A 23596-nucleotide genomic window follows, 5' to 3' on the forward strand; every position below is an offset into this window, starting at 1 on the left:
AAGGATGGTGAGGCAGGGAAGGAGAGAGAACAGAAAAGGTAAACAGCTCATTAACAAGCCATCGGAGTCTGTAGTACAGAAACTAACTTCATTATACAAGGAAGGGATGAGAGAGAAATCAGCTTTAGTAATTAGGCCTTTGCCATCCACTTACTGAGAAGAGAAAATATTTAACGAACCATGTACATAAACATTATTTTGGCAAAAAGCAAACAAAATAATGTTGTTAAGTGTATAAAAACAAGAAGGTCTGGATAACAAACGAAAAATGTTAAGACAAACTGCCAACAACTTGCTGGATCATAAGAAAATAAGAACATTAAAAGATTCCTTAGGTGCTATTTTTAAACAGCCAGAAAACCTGGTTTAAAATTATTAACCATCATTTTTGAAAATATAGCAGTAAGTAATAGATATATAAAGAATGAGTCATGCAGCCTTTCCAGGAGGAACCATGCATGGTAACTTATTAAAAGCCCAGGGTTACAGGTTTCATCTAATCAAATTAGTAAAAGCTTGTCCACAAAGATAAGGACCAGACTAATGACAGGGAGCCAGAGCTGTAGCTGCAGGCAAAAGCCTTAATGAGAAGGATGGAGCGAAGTGCTGGGTGTGGTTGGCTTACGTCAATTAATATAATAGATCAAATAAGTATTAATGAGATAAAACCAGCAGGCATCCCACCTTTCTTTTACAGGTTAATGGACTCCACAGCTTTGTGGATACCATCAGTCTTAACACTAAACCCAAGTCGCCTCCCTTTCTTGAAATGTGCAGCTTGTGAAGGGAGAGACTAGAGATTTGAAAATGCTAGGCTTTCCTAGAGAAAAGAATATTCTATCTCCCAGTGAATCACCAAGAAAAGGCACAGCTTTAATTTGTGACCTCGAATCACAACAGTATCCAAACAAAAGAATGAATCTTGGCAAAGTTATTTTTGCTTCCCAAATAAAATCGTTGTCAATAAACCTTCGGTTACTCATTATTCCTAGTCTTGACTTCCTGGTTAACTCAGAAGTGTTCATTAGGTTCTAGTGCAGTGGGAGTCCGTGACAAAATATATTTATAAAATAAGAAGTGCATTTTAAAACTTCCTCTACAAATGTTTGAACTTTGCCTATAGAATCCGCACCAATGATCCCAAAGCGTTGATAAAGAAGGAGAAGGAAAACCACTTATTGGTACTAAAGCCTTTACTGTAATAAACCAAATATATTTACAATTTATACAAATGTTTAACCTTCAACAAAAATACAAAAAAAACATTTCACAAGATGGAAAACGAGGAAACAAGCTCATTGGAGGCACCACTGCTCTACCAAGGACAGACAGGAGGGAAACAGCAAGGAACGGAAGGGTAATCTCGGCAGATCTCACAGAAAGAAAAGGATGGACTCTGCCCGGGTCAGCGGGCTCCATTCCTCAAGCCCACAACCCTCACCCCTCTGTCCACTTTGCCTCGGTGCTCCATTTGGTCTAGGTAGGTAGGTGACCTTCTGTTGATGTGCTCACTGCCTCCTCTTTGTAGACGCAAAGTAGTTTTGTGTCAAGGTTTGGAAACAGGTGTTTGTTTTTAAAGTTACAACTTTTCTATTTCTACAGATTCAAAACATTTTGGCCCAATTCAACTATAAACGTTAAACCACATAATGTTTTCAGTAGATGACTTCATAGACTGTGGCCTTCTTGTCCCCTGAGCCAGTGACTATGTACTTATCATCCACAGAGATGTCACAGCTGAGCACGGATGAGGACTCTTTGGACTGGAAGAGAAAACAATGGACATGAGTTTAATGTGGAACACAGATGCTCAGGGCCCTGCTCCCAACAAGGCACCTTCACTTCTGGCGTCATCAGCAATGCTGTGGTCCAACTGTCTGTCATTCTATGTAAGGAGCACGGACTTACCTGGAATATACTAGCTCCATAGGGTGTCCGCCATGCATTGAGGAGGTTATCTTTTCCAGTACTCACAAACCATTTACCTAGAATTAGCAAAGGAACAAGTGGTTGTGGCTTAACTAGATGAAAATTCCTGCTATACTATTAGCTACTTGGGCTTAATCAAACTCAGAGCATTTTTAATCATGAACTATCATGTCCAAGGGGTTGGGCCATGACATGAGTAGACACAGCAGGTTTTAAATCTGGGCTCCACCGTGAACCACCTGTGATCTTGGGTTTCATCGAAGCGGTGGCAGGAACCATGTCAGTCCCATTAGCCACCGGATACATGACAGGTAGCTTCACACCGAGCATGCAGTGGGTCCTCGAATAGTCAATCAATGAAGTTGTCTTCTGTTAGTTTCCTTATGATAAAATGGGACTAGGAAGGATTAAATGACGAATCTAAGTAAAATGGCAGACAGCACATATGGCACATAGGATGGTCAATATGTGATAACTATTCATCCATCCATGCATCCATGCATCCATCCATCCCGTGAATATATATTTGACTCCCCCTGAACTTCTTCCCTCATTATCCTCACTGCAGAGTGTAACGGTCTGGGTGCAGCTAAGTGTTCCCTTCTCTGCCCATGGGCTCCTCATCCCGGCCAGTCCATAGCAACCTCTGCTCCTGCCTCATTTTTCTATAAACTCCCACCAACCCCTCTCAGAGTGGCAACTAACTGCCTCCACCCACACCCCTGACACTCCTCGCTGAAAACAAACATGTGTCAAAACCTTGTATTAGGCAATTTTATCACCTGCTGACTTTTCCCAACTCAGGGAAACAGACGAAAACAGACATCCCTATGCTCTGAGGGACATTTTAAGACAATAGAATTACTGCATCCAGCTGCTCAGAGAACATTTTTTCCAGATATCATCTCCACTATATTTTTTAGAAGTATTTTCCATTGAGGCCATCAACATTCCCCGGTTTCCTTCCAGTTGAACTCACCACAATAAGCAAATTTCAGGGAGAGCACACAGCTCTCGTGGAGATGCAGCTGGTACTTGTCAGGTTTGTTCACGTGGAGAACTTCCACGTTGCTGCTTTCCATGCCCACGGCCAGCCACTCCCCAGTTGGGCAATAACCAAGGGAGAATATCTACAAGAAGCAGAAGAGGCTCACTGAGTATTCTGCCCAATAGACTTAGGAAGTGAACAGACAACAAGAAGAGGGGAAAAACTAGCAAGAACAGGAGGAGGTAATAAGCAAAGGCAAAGTCTATAGGACAACCATGCGAACCCAGATAAGTCAACTGTTAAAGACCTTTATGAAACAACTGGAAAAAAATAAAAACAACTGCAACACTTATGTCATGGGTGATAAAATCAAGAAATTCTTCTTAATAATAACGGTATTCTGTGTGTTGTTTGAAAGGGTTCCTTGTCTTTTACAGATACTAACTGAAATACTTATGGATGAAATGATATAACGTGTGGGATCTACTTTAAAATAATCCAGTGTTTGGGGGCAGGGATGACAGATGAGACAAGACTGGTCATGTGTTAGTAACTGTTGAAGCTGGGTGATGGGCATATGTGGTTTATCATATAATTCTCTGTACTTTCATATATGCTTGAACATTCTCTGTTCTCATATATTGAATATATTTGAAATTTTCCATAAGAAGTTTTAAAAAAGGGCAGACCAAAAATAGGATCCTACCCATAATGGGAACAAGGAAGACTATAAGAAACTCAACAAAATTTTGACAGGGACATGAAATTTAGTTGCATGTATAGCTGTTTTCCATTTCTGTCCTATTTTTCTGACTGGAATTATTAAAGAAAAAAAAGTAAGTAAATAAGTCACGATAAAAAGAACAATTCCACCATCAACAGAAAACACTTAAAATGGCATGCACTATCTTTCCCCAAACAGGCCTAGATTCAGACACTTGACATCTAAATAAGCTCCACAATCCACAAAGTTGCCATTTTTATATCATTTCAAAGCTCCGTAAATCGAGTCAGCCATGAGTCCAGTGTCTAAGGGGTGAGTAATAAAATGGGCATCCACTGAGATACCGCTGTATTTTTTAAGCTCCCTGATTTAAGCAAAATAAATCCACTTGCAGAGCTGTTTCACTTTTTCTCTACTCCTTGTGATATCCCTGCCTATTTTTCAAGGTCTATTTATATATGAATAAAATCATTTCTCGCCCGCACATTAGATGGTGAGAAGATGGACAACAGATCAGACCGTGTATGTTCTTCATGGCACAAGTTTCTGAAACGAACTCATATACAAGTAAAACTAACACGGCTTAACCTACAGCATTTTAAAAACCAGTCTAAGTGTTTCGGGGGTGGGGGGAGAGGGAGTGTGTGTGTGTGTGTGTGTGTGTGTGTGTGTGCGTGCGCGTGCGTGCGTGTGTGTGTGTGTATCTCAAATTAAAGCCTGGTCTGTTTGTCTAGCTACTACTCTTGGGGGTGGGAGGGAGGCGGGGAGGTGTGGGGAGAGCACCGCGTGGGTTCCGGGGAGGGACAAGCCTGCACCTGGGAGGTGAAGTCGTGCTGCTGCAGCTGCCGCCCCTCGCGCAGGTCCCAGGACCGGACCGTGTTGTCCAAGCCGCCCGTCCAGAGCTTGGTGCCATCGTTAGAAATGTCAATACAGCTGGCCCCGTCTGTGTGGCCCTGGAATTGCCTGATAAAACAAACCAGATTGAATAATGATTTCCTGCCAGAGCTCAAGGTAAACACTGTTGTGTTGTTAGTTTTGGACTCGCTGTGCGTGTGTCATCTCCTCGGTGTCTGCTGATGTGCAAGATCAAACCAACCTTCCCCCTGAGGAGGAGAGGAAACGGCACCTGCAGACTTTCTTTTCCTTTTTTCATGATCCAAGTGCTGAAGAAATGGAATGCCGTTTTAGGTCACCACACAGGAGAAGTTAAATACGCTCCTATAGCTATTCTTACAAATCTGTCTGGAAGGTAAAATTCCTCCCAGGTCTGGAAAAGTGTTTAAGTGTGAAAGTGGGGAAAAAAAGACAAACACACAAAATCCCGAGTGTATTCCTTAAAGAAAGAAGCAGGCTTGGCCCATAACTGTGCAGGCCTGAATCACCACATCACCAGCTCGGGGCCCAGGAGCACTCCCATTTTCATGAGTGAGTAACACCGCAATGCCCTTTGTGCCAACAAAGCATGAGCTCATGTATTTACTCAACCTCGCCTTTTCTATTCGAAAGAGCCCCACATGAGGAAATCTGGACTCCTGGAGACAAAGGGGCATGCCGGCCTCCTGACTCAGAGGTGTGGGGCAGAGACAGAGCTGATTGCTGACTGACCCCTGGGCACAGCCCTGCCCTCAAATCTGAGCACAAGGCTGTTGTTCTCTTAAAGGGGAAGCTCGTGCCTCAGTCAAAAACCACCACCAAAGAACAGACTTGTGGTTGCCAAGGGTGGGGGGCTGGGAGGGATGGACGGGGAGTTTGGGGTTAGCAGATGTAAACTATTACATTTAGAATGGATAAACAACAAGGTCCTACTGTCTACCACAGGGAACTCTATCCAAACTCCTGGGATAAACCATAATGGAAAAGAATATAAAAAAAAGAATGTGTCACTTTGCTGTACAGCAGAAACTAGCACAACATTATAAATCAACTATACTTCAAAAAACAAACAAACAAAAAACAAAGAACCACTACCAAGGACAACCAGCCAACAGGGATTTGCTGAGTGTGATGCTCTGCCAGGCTACAGGCAGGGCTTGCCGAGGGGAGGTCGATGTAAGCCACCACAGGGCTGGTGGCATGGGGGTCGTGGACCTGGTTTTGCAGGCCAAGAGGGAGCTGGCAGAGGAGTGACTGGAACAGGTGAGAAGTGTTCCGAGGTCTGATCAGGATGGCGAACAAGGCAGAATCCATGAGAGAACTGCTTGGAAATTTCAACACCCGGAGAAAAGTTTCCACCACCTCTCCTTCCTATTACCTTATTATTCCCGCAGAGCTCCCAACTTTAAAGCTGAGCTTGGAATTTAAAGGGCATGGAGGAAAAGACAAGAGCACCACTGTTGCCCTGAATTCTGAGACAAGATGTGAACCATCACTCCAAAAATCTCTTCCCTGAAAACTACTCAGAGCTTCCATCCTGGTCCTCTCCCCCATGCACCCCAACTCTCTGCCTCAAACGTCCCAGTCTGCATCCAAGGCTTTCCCGCTGGTCTGGAGCAGTCCTGCCCCACGTTTCCAAAGTGCTGCTTTTCTGTCCTCAAACAGCTGGTGAAACCCAGGGACCTCCTCTTCATTTCATCCTCTGATTTTTTTTTTACCTCTGAAACTCATAAAGTACTTTGACTTCTTGAAAACAGCTGTGTTTCTCTGCTGACCTAAGCTCTTGGTGGGTGTTCCTTCATCCCTCCGTCCACTTATCTCAGTGCTACCCTCAGGTCAGGCTCCTAGAACGCAGATCCTAGGGCTGTTCAGAACATGCTGGGTCACAGCAGATACAAAGATATTCAGGAGACTCCGTACTGCCCTGTCACACACAGTGGCCGCTAGCCACGTGTGGCCTGTCCAAACTGAGAGAGAGTGAAATGTGTGAAGCAGGCCAACATATCCAACAGGTACTTACTCCCTGGGGGCCGGCACAGAGTAGGGGTCCAGAACATACAAGAGGGCAGAGTGCCTGGGCCCCATTACAGCTCCTCCACAATAAATTATCAGGATAACAGCAGTGCAGAAGCAACAAGGATTAAAGAGATGAATATTTGAAAAGCACTTCGAATGAATATTTTGGGAGAGCTATTTATTAAGTTGAAAAAAGAAAAAAGCAGAAAGAAAAGAAAAAACAGCCAACACTTGCTAGGCTGAAAGTTTGAAGGGGCTGTTGGCTTGGCTCCGTTTGTTCACTTTGCTCATTCTGAGCTGCCCGGAGAGTGACAAGAAAAATAACTGCCACACTGTCACCCACACACAGGGACAGAGCCTGGTTCGGTGACACTCAGTGGATTTCTACAGAAACGGCTGAAGAAGGAGTGAGCTGCTATAATCAATTCCACAGCCCGTCCCTTTCCCTTCAGCTCTGGGCCCGGAAGCACGGGAGGAGCCCTGCTCAGTAACCTACAAGTCTAAAAATGCACCATGAACAGTGTTCCTGAGCGAAGACAAACTGTGACACGAAAGGGCGAAACACAGGCTCGTTCTGCTGTAGATGTTTAACTAGTTCTTCCTTTTCTAAAGACTTTTCTCTAACATCCCTGATGTGAGCACCGACTCAACCAGAGGGAGTGAGCTGGCCAGAGCCGAGGAGGGACACAAAGGTGGCAGATTCCAAGCAGCTGGGCTCGTTCCTGGGTGAAATGACCCCTGGACAGAGCTTATTTAGTTATTGAGAAACACAGCTACTTTAAAACCATTTTGTGGGTGAAATTCGTGGAATCTCCTCTTCTAATGTCCTTTTGTTGATTTTCTTTCATCCTTTATCAGCTGGCTCCTGTGCGCATATACGAGGTTCTAGGCAAAGCCAAAAACATCTAGTATTGAGGACCTTTTGTACCTCCATCTAATCCATGGTATGCTGCCCCTTGGCATAAGCCAGGAATGTTTTTTAAACAAATCTGGCATGTGTACGTGGCTGAAGAATGGGAACATTAGGGAGGTAAATATAAAGCCTGGGTGACGCCCAAGCATGGCCACAAGACCGTAAGCCCTCTGAGGGCAGTGATACGGTACTGACACCCAGATCCAAGCCTGGCACGTGTGGGCTGAGCCTGGGGGCAAGCAGAGAAGCAGGGGTCATAGGGGGCCTTTTGACCCAGGTACTCAAGCAGGGAAGCCCCACTCAGGAAACCACCCCTGCTCACCTCACCAGCGTCTGGTTGTGCAGGTCCCACACAGCGATGTTGCCGTCACTGCAGCACGAGAAGCAGACCTTGGAGTCGGGGCTGATGGCCAAGGCGTAGCAGGCGGGGGCCGAGGACGTCAGCTCTGCCTTGATGCGTGGGGTGGGAGCCGCCAGGTCCCAAATGGACAGGGTACTGGCTTCCCCTCCCACTATGAGAGTGCAGCCATCAGGGAGCAATTTGCAGGAACGGATGTAGTTATCCCTGTTCTGTGAAATAAACATAATTCAATTGTTATAATGCATGACCAAGCAGTAACAATGCCATATTCTCTAACTGCTGTCTGGGTTGTTGACTTAAAAAGTGGTATTTCATGGACACTACCAAAGCAAGCGTTCTGTAGTAAAGATCAGGATCTGATGGCCACTGGCTTCTTTGAAGTCATAAACAAAGCAAACTCACAGGATTGCTCGGCCTGTGTGAAGGCTTAGATATAACTGCCGCCGAAGCCCAATTTCCTGCTGAGTAGACGGAACTGAGATGATCAGTGGATGTAAGGTAAGGGTACACGTACTTCTTTACAAAGAAACCACTTTTAACAGCTAGTTTATAAACCTTTGACCTCATCACCCTCCGTTATTTACTATTTGGAAACTGCAGACACACTACCTATGCTTTGGTTTTCATTACTCTTAAGTTTCTGCCTAAGGCTTGTACTGTGTCTTTATTAGCCAAATAGATCCTTGTCTGAGACTTTAACATAGCTGCTTTCTCAAGTTGTAACATGGCTGCTGTGATATTTAAGCCTCTCAATCCAAAGGCCAAAAAAAATGAATAAAAAGGCATCTCTCCATCAAAACCAACACATTAGAAAAGGAAGGTGGAACCTAAAATGACCCCCGCCCTCTCCAACAAAGAAATAACTGCTATCCTTTGACCCAAACAGATACAGTCAGAGTCTTTAGTATGCTTTAACCATGGCCTATTGTTCAAAGATTAGAGAAACTTTAAGCAATGTAATTTCAAAAAAGATGATGAGTGTTACAAAACTCTCCTACCACTGGGTTGCCAAAAAGCTTGTTTGGGTTTTTCCGTAAGATGTTTAAGTATGTTTCCTTATGTTTAACTTTCATTAATGGATATATTTTTAAGTTATTTGATTGCAAAAAAAACCCCCAAGAACTAGCCCAAAGAGGCTTTTCGTCTCAAAAACACAGTCTTCGTTTTGGAAACACCCTCTCAGGAATCTGTGCCATTTGCCAGGCAGGCAGCAGGTAAAGGGTACCATATGCCGAAGCAAAGTGCAGGCAGACACCCTACAGGGGGCAGGGCGGCCTGTAGTCCACTTAAGGCCAATGGTACGTGGTGTGTAAATCCTGTGGTTACTGTGTAGAGAACATGTCCTGACGTATTCTATGATCCTGAAAAATGCAACACAGTATTGGCTGGGGAGAGGCAGGGTAGAGTAGATGCCTTGGGGAAGCATTCCCACCACCCCCGTTCTGCTGAAGGCTGCCCTGATTTCTTGCAGTGTGATCTAGTAACTTGTTCCTAAAGTTAAGGTCATAAAACTCAGCCAGGTCTCCCTGAAAACACAGACCCCGTTCAGAATGGTTTTATGCCACATTATCAAATGTTTACTCTTCAATATTTATCCAAAGGCTGTAGGGAAATTAAAAGTCGAGGGGAGTGCACGGCTCAGAGTCCAGGCCTAGCTGCACTCCATCCATTAAACGGGAAACCCCCTTCTGAATACACATTCAAACAAGGACCGCTTCTGTAAACTACTGTTAAAATATGTTTTAAGAGAAATCCATCAACTCTGGGATTTAACCACTGAAACAGCAACAAATGAAACCTTCACGCTGAGGGGAGAGAGTGGGGAGAGCTAAATAGCTAACACAGGAAACAGAATGGGCTTCCATTTCCTCATAATGGGAATAAAACCCAGGCCCCGACAGCGATTTCCTTACTGAGTCTCCAGGAGGAAATTACTCTTGTGCACCAGCTCCTTCTCACTCACCAGACAGTCGAGCTGAGAGACGGGGCTCTTGTTGCCGGGGTGGCTGATGTCCCAGACCTTGACGCAGCCCTTGCCGCCCGTGTACACATGTCGCGTGGGGTTGCTGATGGTCACCGCACACACCACCTCCCCGTGGTTCAGGGTGTTGATCTGGCGAGCGTGGCGGGGGATGCCGGGGCCAATGAGGGCGTCCGGGGGGAAGGGGACGGGCTGCATCTGACCGTCCGCAGTAACGTGGAAGGAGTATGCGCTTTTGGGGAGGGGATGGTTAGGGAGAAGAGAGAAGAACAGGAGAGGAGACAGAAAAAACATTTATCATAAAGCAATTAGTCCTTACCGCAGCACGCTTCTATGAGAAAGACAAAGCAAAGATTCTTGCCACGACTTCCTTTTGAAATCAGTATAAGTTGAAGTGTTTACTGATGAAACAAACGAAATAAATAACAGCCAAAGTCTAGGGTGTTAAAAAAGATATATATTAAATGCTTTTTTAAAAACTTTTTTAAGATTTTTAAACTGTGCTCTTCATTCCGTAAGGCATTCCTTCAAATCCTGTTAAAAAACATTACATGTGCTTCCAAATTAACAAAATACTTCCTTCTTGTACCTTGTATAATCGTATGATGCCTTAGTATAATTTAAAATGATTATTTTTGATGCTTAAGATGAAGCCCTTGAGAGCTGATAATGATTACACACGGTAAACCATGTATTTCAACATCAACAAACAAAAACAGCTTTCTAAACGTACCAATTTAAGGCTTGGACTTAAACTCTCTTTTGCATAATTAACAGAAAATAATAAAGAGATTCTCTTACATCACATGGCTTTGTGACAAGACTTCAAGTTTCCTCCTCAACAACCTCCCTGTCTACTTTGGCCACAAAGCCCAGTTTTATCGAAGGCAGCAAAGCTTTCAACTAAAAGACTACTCTTCCCAGCTTTGCTCTAGCCAGGCATGCCCATGTGCTGACCGACGAGATGTAGGCAGAAGCTGCTGGGTGGCACTTAGTTCATAACTTGAAAGAAAGGGGACCCTGAGGGACATGGAAACTACCTCTACTTTCCATTCAATTTTGCTGTGAACCTAAAATTGTTCTAAAAAATAAGTTTATTAATTAAAAAAAAAAGAAAAATAATTTACAAAGAGGGAGGGGAGAGTGCCTTCCTTCTTCTCTTCCTCCTTCTTGCTACCTGAACTATGAGCAAGATGACTGGCACTCCAGCAGCGTTTCTGGGCCACAAGATGACTCTGAAGATGGAACTCAATTGCTGAGGGGGATAGAACAGAAAGATAGAATGCAGAGATCCTGGTGACACTGTGAGACCTGGGGCTGTATCACTGGGGCTGTGATACCTGCCCTGGGCTACTGACAGCCAGTATCTTTTATGGGCGAGAGAAATAAACTTCTATGTTACTTAAGCTATTATTTTCTTCCCTGTTAAATACAAACAAACCTAATCCTAGTGCACACTTCTGTTTCTACACCAAAATCTTAAAGCATATTTTTTCTCTAACAATCTAATTATTTAAACTCCAAGCACTCATATACTACAGATACTAGAAAGCACGCACAAAGAAAAGACCCTGTAGAGGATGGAAGATATAGGAGTGCTAACGTTTTATTTCCCACCCACATCTGAACTAGGCACTTTGAAGACCACTGCTTTCAATTTCTTCTTATCCAAAGCATCACTCGGTGATCTAGAAGTTCAACATTAAACCTTTTCTATAGGTCTGCATACATAAACAATAAATGAAGTACGTAGGGTTTCCTCCCTCCCATAACCTTCTGGAATAAGTCTGGGCCCTTTCTGGAATTTATCACTGGCACCTTGCAGTCCCTTTACATATCCTAAAGACCTTGGGTATTAAAACAGAACTTAAATTTTCACTTTAATGCTAACTCAAATTTTGAAAAATAACTAAGCATGCACAAAACTTAAAATTGATAGAAGATATCAGGTTCCTACCTGCCTGAACATAAAACCACATACTTCCTTAGCTTGAAAATAAAATACATGCTGTTATTTTCCTTCTATAAAAACAAAATATCAAATATATGAAAAGATTTTTAAAAGAACTTCCCCTTCTCCCTGACCAAAGGACACAATTTTAGATATGTTATCTCCTGGCAAACTGGTTCCAGTAACTAATCTTATATGGCTATTTGGCCCAAATCCTTAACATTACTCTTAATTTGAATGACTGAGTACACAAATGGGAACCACAAAGAATGTCCTAGAAAATAAATATGCATATAAAACAACTACAGCTCAAAGCCCTTATGTCAAGGGTTTGGTTTAGTACCAAACCACTAAATCTCCTATTTTTTCATGCTGAAGTATATTTGATGTACAACGTTATATAAGTTAGAGGCGTATAATACAGTGATTCATAACTTTTAAAGGTTGTGAGTTTATAGTTATAAAATAGTACTCATTATTTTATAATAAAATATATTTTATAATTATAAAATATAATATACTCATAAAATAATACCATTTATAGTTATTATAAAATATTGGTTATATTCCTTGTGTTGTACAATATATCCTTGCAGATCATTTTATACATAATCGTTTGTACCTCTCAATTCCCTACCCCTACTTATCCCTCTCCCTCTTCCCTCTCCCCACTGGTAACCACTAGTTTGTTCTCTACATCTGTGAGTCTGTTTCTTTTTCGTTATTATATCTCCTATTTTTAGCTCACAGTATCCTTTAGTGTCCTTAGTAATGTATCAAGCCCACATGATATTTCAATACATGCACATTACACTTAATTGAACCTATGCCATTTATTATAGGATATTTAGAGTTGGAATCAAATAGCATTGTATTATTGCCCTTGAAGATGAGACCACAAGAACTGGGGTTTAAGTCTATTCACATTCTAAATTATATGACCCAGATATCAGGCACCACGACCTGGGTCTGAAAATAACAAATGAACGGTGGTAAACGCGGGGAGAGAACTTGCCTCTTAAAGCTTTCTGTGCTGTGAGGAAAATGGCAGATGTGAAGGTTAGTTTTTCCGTTCTCCATAAATCAAGGTGGGTACCTCTAGGTAGGCAGTTTCCATCAGGTACCCTTTTAGCAATTCCTGATTTTTAGGGGAAGGAAATTTTATCTCGCTTCAACTGGAACTCTGCTTATTATAGAGTTAAATGTTCCAGATTAAAATAGATGAACAAAGTACAGAGAGCTGTATGCCTGTCTGGAAGATACCCACCTCTCCCCTAGGTGTCCTCTTCTTTAAACCGCACAGGAGGTCTGTGATCATCATACTCAGGCAGTTTAAAATTGATTCACAGTGCAGCAAACTGCTGCCAGAAGCTGTGAACATTCGTCTGTCCCAGGGGATACCCATATGGCTGTTAATACATCAGTCAGAGGGGGCCTCGGAGGAAGCTGGCGCTGTCTGCTGTGCTGGAGGGCCTAATCAAATGAACAAACCCCAGTGAGGCACAGGGCGGGTGTGGCTCACAGAGGGACCCACAGGAAGGAAAAACCAGGGGAGCAAACAAGACAGCTTGGAATCTGTTATTCACTTCCGGGAAGAACACAAACGTCTTTGAGAAAGTCCACATTGATGGCGCATCGTGACAACGTTCAAGAGATGCCAGAAGGAAACTTACCCTCTTTACTGACTGAGGAACTAGGGAAAGTAAGATCAAGCAGGAGGGGGGGAATTTATAAACGGAGAGTGTACATTTATAACTATCAAGCCTGAATTCAGAAAGAGACCAGCCACAAAAGAATGCATATGGTACAACTGCATTTACAGAAGTTCAAACCCAGGCAGGATTCACCTCTGGTATAAGAAGTTGGGGTGGTGGTTCCCCTAGAGACTGGAAGGGGCATGGGAAGGGGCTTTTCAGGTGCTCTCTGTGCAAAGTCACTGGGCTATACACACATGATGTGTACATTTTTTTTCTATATGTATACCTCAATTTTAAAAGCTTGAATTTATTTGTTTATTCAAGAAAAAGGTGAGAGGAGGCTCCCGACCAATGAACACAGTAGGCTGGGTCCACAGCCAGGATGAGAGCCCAGACTCTGGATTCAAAGGGACCTGAGATGCGGGGGCCCCCCGGCTCGAGGCCTCACTGACTGCGGTTTTCCAAATGGGCCTAACTACCTGAGCCCTGTAATGTGTCCATTTTCTGATCGATGAGATAGAAATAATAATAAAATGTTGGGGTCGCAGGGGTTGTTGTAAGGAAAAAAGAGAGAGAAAACAGCTGCAAAAGTGCAAAACCCTTAACCGTGCTCGACACCTGCAGGGGCCTTCGGGAAATGACAGCATCGATATTAAACACCCGTGACTTAAAAAGAGGAAAGTGAGGCTATGTTGAATCCAGGGCTCTTATCTCGAACAGGGGACAAGCGTGAGGGCCAGGAATGCGGAAAGGGAGGAAGGCGTGGGGGTGGGAGCCAGGAAAGCACAGGGCGATGGAGAGGCCAGGCAAACCAGGAAATTCATAAATCCTAAAAGGCGAGGTGGGGAGACAGCACCGGGCAAAGAGGAGCGGAGGACGTCTGGAGAGAGGATTGTGGCAAACTGTGGGGCAGAAAGAAGGAGCCCCTGGGGCCCTGCTTAGGGGCCACCCACCCACATCCCAGAGCCTCAGAGAATTGAGTCTCCCTGCTGTTTGAATCAAGCGCCTGCAGATCAGGATCTGATCGGAAATGTGGTGGCGGAACTGAACAGAATAAAGCCCACTGGACCTCACAGATTTAAAAACGGAATGAAATCAAACTCTTCAGTCACTGGGCACACGGCAGAGGTAAAGGCACTCAAGAGTCCCCACAGGTGCTACAAACTGGGAAACAGGACTGCGTTCTGGGGAAGCACATTGTCTTTCCCTAGCAGACTGGCTCCTGTTAAAAAAACTAGGCTGTGTTCCGTGGGCAAAGGAAACCAGGTGTTAGAGTTGTTGGTTTGCTGGAAGTAGAGAGGGACGACAGTGGCCGGACCCAGCGAACAGTAATGAAGAACCACGGACCCCAGAGATAAAGGCTGCGGCCAAGACCCCACTGCCTGTGAACCTGGCCCTCTTGAGGGGGAATCTGTTGCTGTATTAACAGGTATCAAAAAAAATCTGATCATGTCAAAACCTTCCCTGGCTCTTCCAGCTCTTTATGGCTCACCGAGCCCTTCACAATTGTGTCGATGGGTCTCAGTTCATATGATGGCCTTGTATCCTAAATTCCCAGCCGCATGGAACAACGGGCCAGTCCCCTAAAATATCGCAGGTTGTCACATCTCCACGTCATGCACAAACTGTTCCCTCCTGCCTAGAATAGCACGGTGTCCCCCTAAGCGCACGTCACTTCCCCCTCCCTCGGCCGGCCTCAACTCCCCAGGTGCCGTGAGTCCTTTCCCAGGGCCCTGGCTCATCCTAGAAACCGGTATCGTGCTGAGAACTACAGCCCACGTTTACATTTGTCTGTCTCATTCCCGAGTCCTCTGGGATGACTTCACCAACGAGCGTACAGCTGGCACTCAGTAAAACGAATCCGAATGCCCCGAGTCATTTCCTGCTACCTAATCACTTATAAATCGAGGCATGAAAGGTTGCTCCAGCAGCCTTTCATTTGTAAGCTACCAGGTTGCTCCTTGGAGCTTACTCTCCTGTAGCTAAGGAAAGTAAGCTACAAGAAGGTGGGCAGTCTCTAACCACCTGGGCTCTGCCACGCAACTCTCCCAAGGAACTCCTAGTCGTCGAACCAAATGTGGCTCAGAGGTGGTACCAACTTTCCCAAGGGGGGAAGGCGGTCCCTAGAGATGGAGAGCTGATGAAGAGCAAAACAAAAGGCTACGAGAGCAACAGTAACAGTGAAATCCACAGCCCACCCCATCGGCAGAACCCGGTGGATGTGGAGCCCCTCAGATACCAGCTGCAGCAGAAGTTGCCATGGGTCATGAGTCTAGGTGCTGAAGAGCATACAGTAAAGTTCAGGAAGTGAGGGGACCCAGGTCAGAGTTTCAGTTTAGTCACTAATAAGATGTGGGGACCACACGGAACTTATTTGCGCCTCATTTCCCTGTTTTTACAACGTGCCCTGACAAAACCTACCCTACCAACGTGACTGCTGAGGTGTGGGGGAAATGAAATCACGTAGGAAAGCACGAAGCACAATACAGATTCAGCCTTTGGTTCCCACGGCACAGAAGGCAGCTCGCTGTCCCTAATTATTTACAGCAGGGAAGTGGCACAGGGGAGCTTAACAGGCCCAACTCAGCTCGTAAGCAGGAGAGGTCAGCCAACCACAGAAGTGGGGCTCTAACCTTTACCTTAGCCTCCACATCGGCACTACCTTAGACACTCTCGACTCAAGAGGGCTTGTGGGGCCCATCAGGAGGGAGACACCTACCCTACACAAAAGGAGAACATCAGGCATGTCAGCGTCACTGGTGTGCTTCATTAGGGAGCCCTGGGCACAGGAGGCTCTGAGGGCTGAGAGCCGGGGCATTTGGCTCATTCTAAGACAGATGAGAATAATGTTAACTTATGATTTTGGAGGATGCTCTCAGCCTGAAGCACTAGTACAGGGAAGGTGGAGGCTGGGGATGCTGTGATGTGGGGTGGTAAGCAAACCAGAGCCATATTATTCTAAGATTTCAGGGGCAAAAATGTCCTCGGGTATATAATTCATCTACTTCCGGTAAAACCTCTTTCTTTGCCAATGTAACAAGCTCTACCTTTAACATTTTTTAGGGTCTGCACACCTAACTCCTAACATCTGTGAAATCCTTTACTTCTTTCATAGGATTTTTCTAGTTTGGCATCTGGGCATCCTCTCAAACAGCAAACATGCAGATCCAGGGGCAATCCCTACCCTATCTGAAGACAGCATTTCTACATCAATGGGGGGCTTTAGTAACAATTAAATGACAAGTTGAGGACTTCAAAGCATTACGATAGAAGACGTTTTGTTTGTTTCCTTATTTAGGTGAATACACGGCTAGCCTCATTTTTTAAAAAAGCAAATGCAGAACTTCTTAAAATGGATAGGAAAAAGAAAATGACTAGACAAAGTAAGGAAGAAGAGATGGCCTAGCTGATATACTAGGAGGTTCTCTGGTCAAAGTCAGCATTTATGATTCTGAGCTCTAGGTCCTACTTCCTCCATCAGTGAAACATTTCCGAATTGTAAATGTGCTGGGGCAGCAACAGGGCTCCTAGGCAGGACAAAGATACAAACCAAGAGATGCGTGGACGAAAAGTAAGACAAAGATAAGTTTAAAATATACAGCCATTTCAAAGCTCAAGTCAAAAATCCTAGCAAAGGAACCAACCACTGCAGGCAAACAGCAGTATTCGATCAAGAAATAGACAAACTATGCCTGGTAAGCTGAAAGCCATTTCTGAAGAGGTGAAGAGGGAGAGAGAGGGAAGGGACAGTTGTCCAGCAGCTGAACATAACTCACATCAAAAGGAAGGGCCTCACACCTCAATATAACTCCAAGAAATTAGCTACACATTCCCAGACCATCAAAAAGTAGAAAAACAGAAGTTAAACTAAAACCCACGTGGTGATAATATGGCACAAAATAAGCATGTTACTTTTAGCATTTAATAGACAAAAAATCACCCAAATATCGTGACAAGTAAAAAGGGGGCTGAACTAATTTTCAAATCCACGAAATAAACTAAGCGTGGAATCTAGACATGGTCAACAGAGGGATCAGAGGCAAGATCAGGAATGGAGGGCAGAGGGAGGAGGACTGGCCACCGACACGTCTTCTCAGCTAGAAGCTGGGACTGGCCCCTATTCACTGCCGCAAATCCTGTTTTCCTAAGAAGCAATTTCACCCCAAATGTAGTTCAGATTTTCTCTTCCCTTTAGGCTCCAACTCCAAAAAGGTAGTTTAAAGATTTATTTAAACACTAAACAGGTGGGTGGAAGATTTCTCAATTACATATCTAGCATTAAAACACAGGGTAAAGGAACCTGGAACTTAGCTGGAATCTTAAGCCAAACTATTATTAGTGTGAGCTATGACTGACCTCTAGGCGCTACCATACGAAGCAGGTAGAGCTCAGCCCTCCAAGTATTTATGGAGAGGAAAGCGGTGCCACAGGGCCAGAATAATGCCTTGAGGGGAGAGAGGCGTGGAGTACAACAAAGATGTCAATCTGTCTAAACTTCAGGTTTCTTTCTTATCAGTGATCTCCACAGAGTTCAGGCAACAAATTTCCTAAAACTAAAAATGAGTTCAAGTTAAGCTGACCAAACAACAGCAATTAAATTTCACCTTGAGGGTTTGGAAACACAGTCAGGGTAAACCACTTATAAATCAGCATTACACATCTCTAAAATGCAAACTGCACTCTCCCTTGGAAAAGGATGAATCATAGGGTCTTGCGCAATCCTGGGCTCACCCCCCCCCCCCCCACCTAGTCAGCGGGGCAAACATTTGTTTACTGGGTATCTATGCTCAAGGCGACTTCAGAAGCTTCAGTTCTAGTGGGGAAGAAGCCGACTGAAACATGACCTGTACATAGGATTATAACTCAAGGCCAAAGTGTCGAAACTGTCACAAGACGTTACAAGGTGCCAGAAGAGAGAGAGCACGTAGGGAAAGGCATCAGCAAAGGCTTCACGAAGGAGGCAGCAGCTGAAGGACAAAAATATTTCCGGGGGCCTCCCTGGTGGCGCAAGTGGTTGAGAGTCCGCCTGCCGATGCAGGGGATACGGGTTCGTGCCCCGGTCTGGGAGGATCCCATATGCCGCGGAGCGGCTGGGCCCGTGAGCCATGGCCGCTGAGCCTGCGCGTCCGGAGCCTGCGCGTCCGGAGCCTGTGCTCCGCAACGGGGGAGGCCACAACAGTGAGAGGCCCGCATACCGCAAAAAAAAAAAAAAAAAATATTTCCGCAGGAAGACGTAGAGGCTAGTGAGAAGGGAAGTTGCTCCAGGTAGAAGGAGGAGGGCTCTTCTCTTCATGGAACAGAGCGTTACCCCATGTGGCCAGAGCACAAGATGCAGAGAACACAGCACACAAGGCTGGAAAAAAAGGCTGGGGTGATACTACCAGAGGGGCTACATCAGGAGTTTATATGCACCTTTTGAAGATATCTGAGCAAGAAACAGACAAGATCAGATAAATATTTCATTAAGGGAAAAACTCACCTATGATCTTAGTGAGGATTTTAACAAATAAGAAGACTGGGTAAAAATGGGAATTAAACAAGGAAGTACCAAAGGCTAAAGTTTGGGTCCAGATGTTAGATAGAATAGGGACAATGCTGGGAGATTGGGATTGACATATATACACTAATATGTATAAAACAGATAACTAATAAGAACCTGCTGTATAAAAAAAATAAAATAAAGTTCAATAGAAATGAAAAAAAAAAAAAGAAGAAGAAAAATAGGGACAATGCCTTTAACAAAAAGAAGTAGGAGAAGTTAGAAATGGGAGAGAGAAAAAATGTCCAGGTTGGTTGGGAAACCCTACTGAGATCTTAGATCCCTCTGACACCAAAACAAGTACAGAACAGTGGCAATGTCATCTCGCTCTAGGCCACTGTGATAAAAACAATGGAAGGAAGCAGGGCGTTCTGCATATGCTGGTTCCTCCACCTGGAGTCTTATGTCCTTCCCCTACACAATTACTGCAGCTCTGAAAACACTCTGAGAATCCTCCCCTGACCCTCCAGATGGGATCAGCCCTTCACAGAATTTCACAAAAACAGTACTCCTCTGTCACAGCTCTTATCTCAATTATAATTACACATTTATTTTTGTGATTACTTAATTAATGCCACCTCTCCATCACTAGGCTGTGAGCTCCCAATAGGGTCCTCTATGCCTAGTCAGCAGATTTTGATGAAATCTGTAGAAGAGAGGACAGGAGGGAGGTGACTGACCAGACTGTAGTAGGCAGATGGTGTGGGAACCTGAAATCACATCCCATAACACAGGGCTGAAGCAGTGGACATACTCAGACAGAAGAGACCCTTCATGGACAAATGGTGGTCTCCAAATATCTGAAGAGCTGCCTGCCCTGAGGACGATGAATTAGTAGCGCACTGTGTGGTCTCGGGGAGTGGGAAAGAACAGGAGAGATGGGTAAAAGTTCCAGGGAGACAGATCTCAACTCTAGGGCTGGAAGAGTTTTCACACAGCCAGGGAAAATGAGTCGCCATCACTAGAGGCGTTGGGTCAGAGATGTGCAGCCACTCGGTGAGGCCACTAGAACCACAGATGGGCATTCACGCTAGATGCACTTTTGAGGTCCCTCCAGTCCCACCTGCACTCTCCCGGCTGTACCGCTCTTCGAGGGCACTCATCCGGCTGCCCGTGAACCCTCAAGCTCCCTCTCTGTGCTGGGAGCCCACTGTCCCTCTACCGGCAACAGCCCACCCTCCCGGCCCCCTCTGCCGGGTGGCCTTATCCCTCCTGCACCAGCTTCAGCTTCCCGCATATCCACCCTGCCCCAAGGAAGGCCTTCCCTTCCTAACTCTGGTCACTCTCTACCTGTCTGCCTATCACCCACCGCTCTGCCTTCACGGCACTCAGCATCTGTCGCAAACTCAACTCAAGCATCTACCGTTCCTTTAACGTTCCCCCCACATCAGTAGGCTCCCCCAGAAGCCGGAAAGACGAACGTTCTCTTTCCTGGGGCACGCCAGGTGCCTAACACACAGTTCTCCATCAAACATCCACGAAGAGCCTCCATCTGTCCTTCCCAAATATTATTTCGACTGGTGTTTCTCAGAGCATGACTCTTGCAAACCCTTTGCCACCTCGTTCACTCCACCCTGGACATGACGGTTTGTCACCATTCCTCTTACAAGCCTCGCACGGATGCTGCCCAGTGTGGTGGGCTGACACTCACCGTTGCCCCCGGCGAGGTGCTCACTCCTCAAGACTAAGTGTCGAGAAACTTTTACACAGCAACTCAGAGTCAGTTCACAACTGCTGGCTCTTGTAATAAAAAACTGGGACTTGCATTCCGCATCCTTTTTTCCCCTATCCGTCTGTATTTGTCTGTTATAAGAGTCTCGATCTTTGTCATATTGGGAAAAAACTTGTCTGCTATCATAGCCAGTCTGAGAAGACCACCTCAGGCAGTATTCCTTTACTGAACGATGAGAACAGTACGTCCTCTCGTACTAATTAATGGATTAATATGGGGACTAAGACTGTGTACGTAGCCCAGGTCCCAGACAATGGGCAAGTTCATTTTTCCCTCTGATACCAATTTACTCAATCTTCCTCCCATGATATGGCTCACCTTAAACTTGAAAGAGAATCCAAAAAAATGTTTTCACTGTTTTAGAAAGCAGCGACCCCTCGGATCCACAGCCCAGTGCCCATTTTGACCAAGGGGAGAAAAGCACCGTCACACCTGAGTCTCACAACTTTGCCTCTCTGCCCACTGTCGTGGTCCTAGCTTACGCAGCTGTGAACACAAAGAAATCCAAGGTTCTCACAAGTCAAGGACATGACTATTTTGGCTCTAGTAAGCATGACACCAGTACCGTCATCCACTGAAGGTGTAAACTGTGTCTAATTGCACACACAGTTGTTAGGAACTGGGTCTAAGTTAACCCTCCCTCACACACCAGCCCTGAGGACCAGCTCTGCGGCTCTCAGCTCTGCTCACCCCATGCCCTCTGCCTCATATTTCACATTCGGGGCGGGGGGGTCTTGGCAGCTGGAAACTCCCCACAGCTCTGACTCCTGAAACTGGCTTTCCCTAATGGTTTGCTGAACTTGGCCTTAGCTGCCTATTATTTCCCTGAAGATTCATCAGTTACTATTAATTATTGCATCTTGGTTCAACATTAACTGTTTGCTCGTTTTCTTCTTTAATTTATTTTTTGGCCACACCTCGCGGCATTTGGGATCTTCGTTCTCCGACCAGAGATCGAAACTGTGCCCCCTGCATTGGAAGCACAGAATCTTAACACTGGACTGCTAGGGAAGTCCCCATTTGCCCTTTATCCACTCACCAGACAGTAGGACACACAACAGCTAGCTACACTGCCAGCAAAACCACAGGTAAGAAATACCCATAAGTGCCCTGTGGCATTCCAGGCTGGACACAGGGGGGCATTCCCAAGAAAACACAACATAGTAGTTCACAAGTATTCAATCGGAAAAGATCTACCAGCTAAGAAAGTATATGCAATGCTGCCCCACTTCCCAGTCCTGCTCCTCCCTGGGCCTAGATGTCACCATAAATTCCTAACATTGCTGCTAGCTCCTAGTATAAACCGAAGCTTCATTTCATCGTGAGTCAAATTACCGTGAAATAGACACTACAACGCAGGAAAACAGGAGCAATGGGAATCTGCTTTCTAAAAGCAGATGACGGGGTAAGGAATTCCATCTTTCCTCATGCTACTGGTTTGTCTGATGCAAGGCTGCAATAAAAACCACAGAAGGATGACCAGGTAGTTGAACGGACCACTCAAAATAACGCAATATGCAACAGATGCATGAGAATAGCTGAAAGCAACCACTCGAAGGTGGAAGGTATAACCAAAAAAAAAACCAAAAACAAAAACCTGAAGGCCTGTGACATGTACCTCTATTTGGAAAAATCAATGAGTTGGAACTGGCTTTCTGCCATCTTCTATCCTAGGGGAAGAGAGTATTTGCTGAGAAGTAAGACAGACTCTCACATTTCAGGTTTGTTTTGTACAAAAATTGAGAACTTCAGGAATTCTTTGAAATCACGTTTCTAATTACCAATATTAAGGAAAACAGGTGATTTTAAGTGACCCTGGAAGAATAACCAACGGGGCTTTTTAAATTCTGATGGCTCTTTTGCCCTTTAACCTACCTCTCCTGCTTCCTCACCAAAGCCACGTTGCACTTTATAATCTCTCAGAGGAAGGCACCCAGCAAAACTTTACTTGGGGTTCCTGGGGAGGCGGGGTGGTCAACCCCCGATGTTGGCATCCAACAGAACGTGCCTTTCATGGAACTCCCGTTTCGACCCAAATAAGGAAAAGGTGGCACTGAGCCGGGTAAAGAAACAGCACGTTTCACATTTCTGAGATTTCAGGTTTGTGACAGCTTATTGCCCACAACACAGTCCTGTGGAAAATCTCCAGCAGCTACCCCCTAACCAAATGGCAAAGCAGAGCAGCTTTCTGAGGAAGGGTCAAGCAAGGAGGACCAACCACCCCCGGCTCTCGCCTCCCTCCTCGCCCCTGTCCCCAACAGCTTCTCTCCAGAAATAACTAAATGCATGACATCATCCACAGTGAGAAGACAGAGGCGTGACACCTACCAGGTGCCTATTTATAGCAAGTGTTAACACTTCTCAGGAAAAGACACTAGAAATCTCCTTGGAAACGCCCAAGCCTGTGCTCCCCTTGGAATTCAAGTCTGCTGATACCCATGACTAAGTAACCGCCTTTACAATAAAACCAAAGAGTTAGAGGTACTTACGGCTTCCCCCCGGGGATTCCTGCCAGGTTTGGAGGGATCGTAGGTACACGCATGTGAGGGGGAGGATCAAAGCCAACCTGGAAACAGAATAAGGCATCGCAGACTCAGTTTATGCAGGGTAGGCACTTTGTGACACCTCTAAAGACTTTTCACTAGAAACTCAGAAATCCCCAAAGCAACAGAAACAGAAACAGGGACATGTGCTAGCATTTCTCAAAAGAACGATTATAATGCAAAAAAATAATATGGCCACCTCTAAATACCACAAGACACTCTTTTTTGGGAAGTAGGAAGGTGTGTGATTGATCCGTGCATCGAGAACCAGCTTCCCATGGTAAATATGCCCTGTGGACTTAGGATGTTCTACCTGTCCAAACAAGTACAAAGAGCAATACGCTGAGTC

The 23596-nt window shown here is 45.1% G+C and overlaps 1 protein-coding gene across 2 annotated transcripts in view; it reads right to left on the reverse strand.

The window, feature by feature from the left end:
• Positions 1–1623: 1623 nt before the first annotated feature.
• LOC132491909 (transducin-like enhancer protein 1) overlaps positions 1624–23596 on the reverse strand; it is an 87834-nt gene continuing 65861 nt past the window's right edge. For both annotated transcript variants that reach the window (XM_060100958.1, XM_060100957.1), the window contains exons 14-20: positions 23194–23270; positions 9768–10017; positions 7766–8013; positions 4457–4604; positions 2909–3059; positions 1909–1985; positions 1624–1763 (exon numbers count right to left, since the gene is read on the reverse strand). In XM_060100958.1, the coding sequence (XP_059956941.1) occupies positions 1656–1763; positions 1909–1985; positions 2909–3059; positions 4457–4604; positions 7766–8013; positions 9768–10017; positions 23194–23270 (1059 nt within the window). In that variant the 3' untranslated portion in view covers positions 1624–1655. The remainder of the gene's footprint in view (positions 1764–1908; positions 1986–2908; positions 3060–4456; positions 4605–7765; positions 8014–9767; positions 10018–23193; positions 23271–23596) is intronic.

The sequence above is a fragment of the Mesoplodon densirostris genome, chromosome 6, assembly GCF_025265405.1.
Source record: "Mesoplodon densirostris isolate mMesDen1 chromosome 6, mMesDen1 primary haplotype, whole genome shotgun sequence".
In the NCBI taxonomy this organism is placed as follows: domain Eukaryota; kingdom Metazoa; phylum Chordata; class Mammalia; order Artiodactyla; family Ziphiidae; genus Mesoplodon; species Mesoplodon densirostris.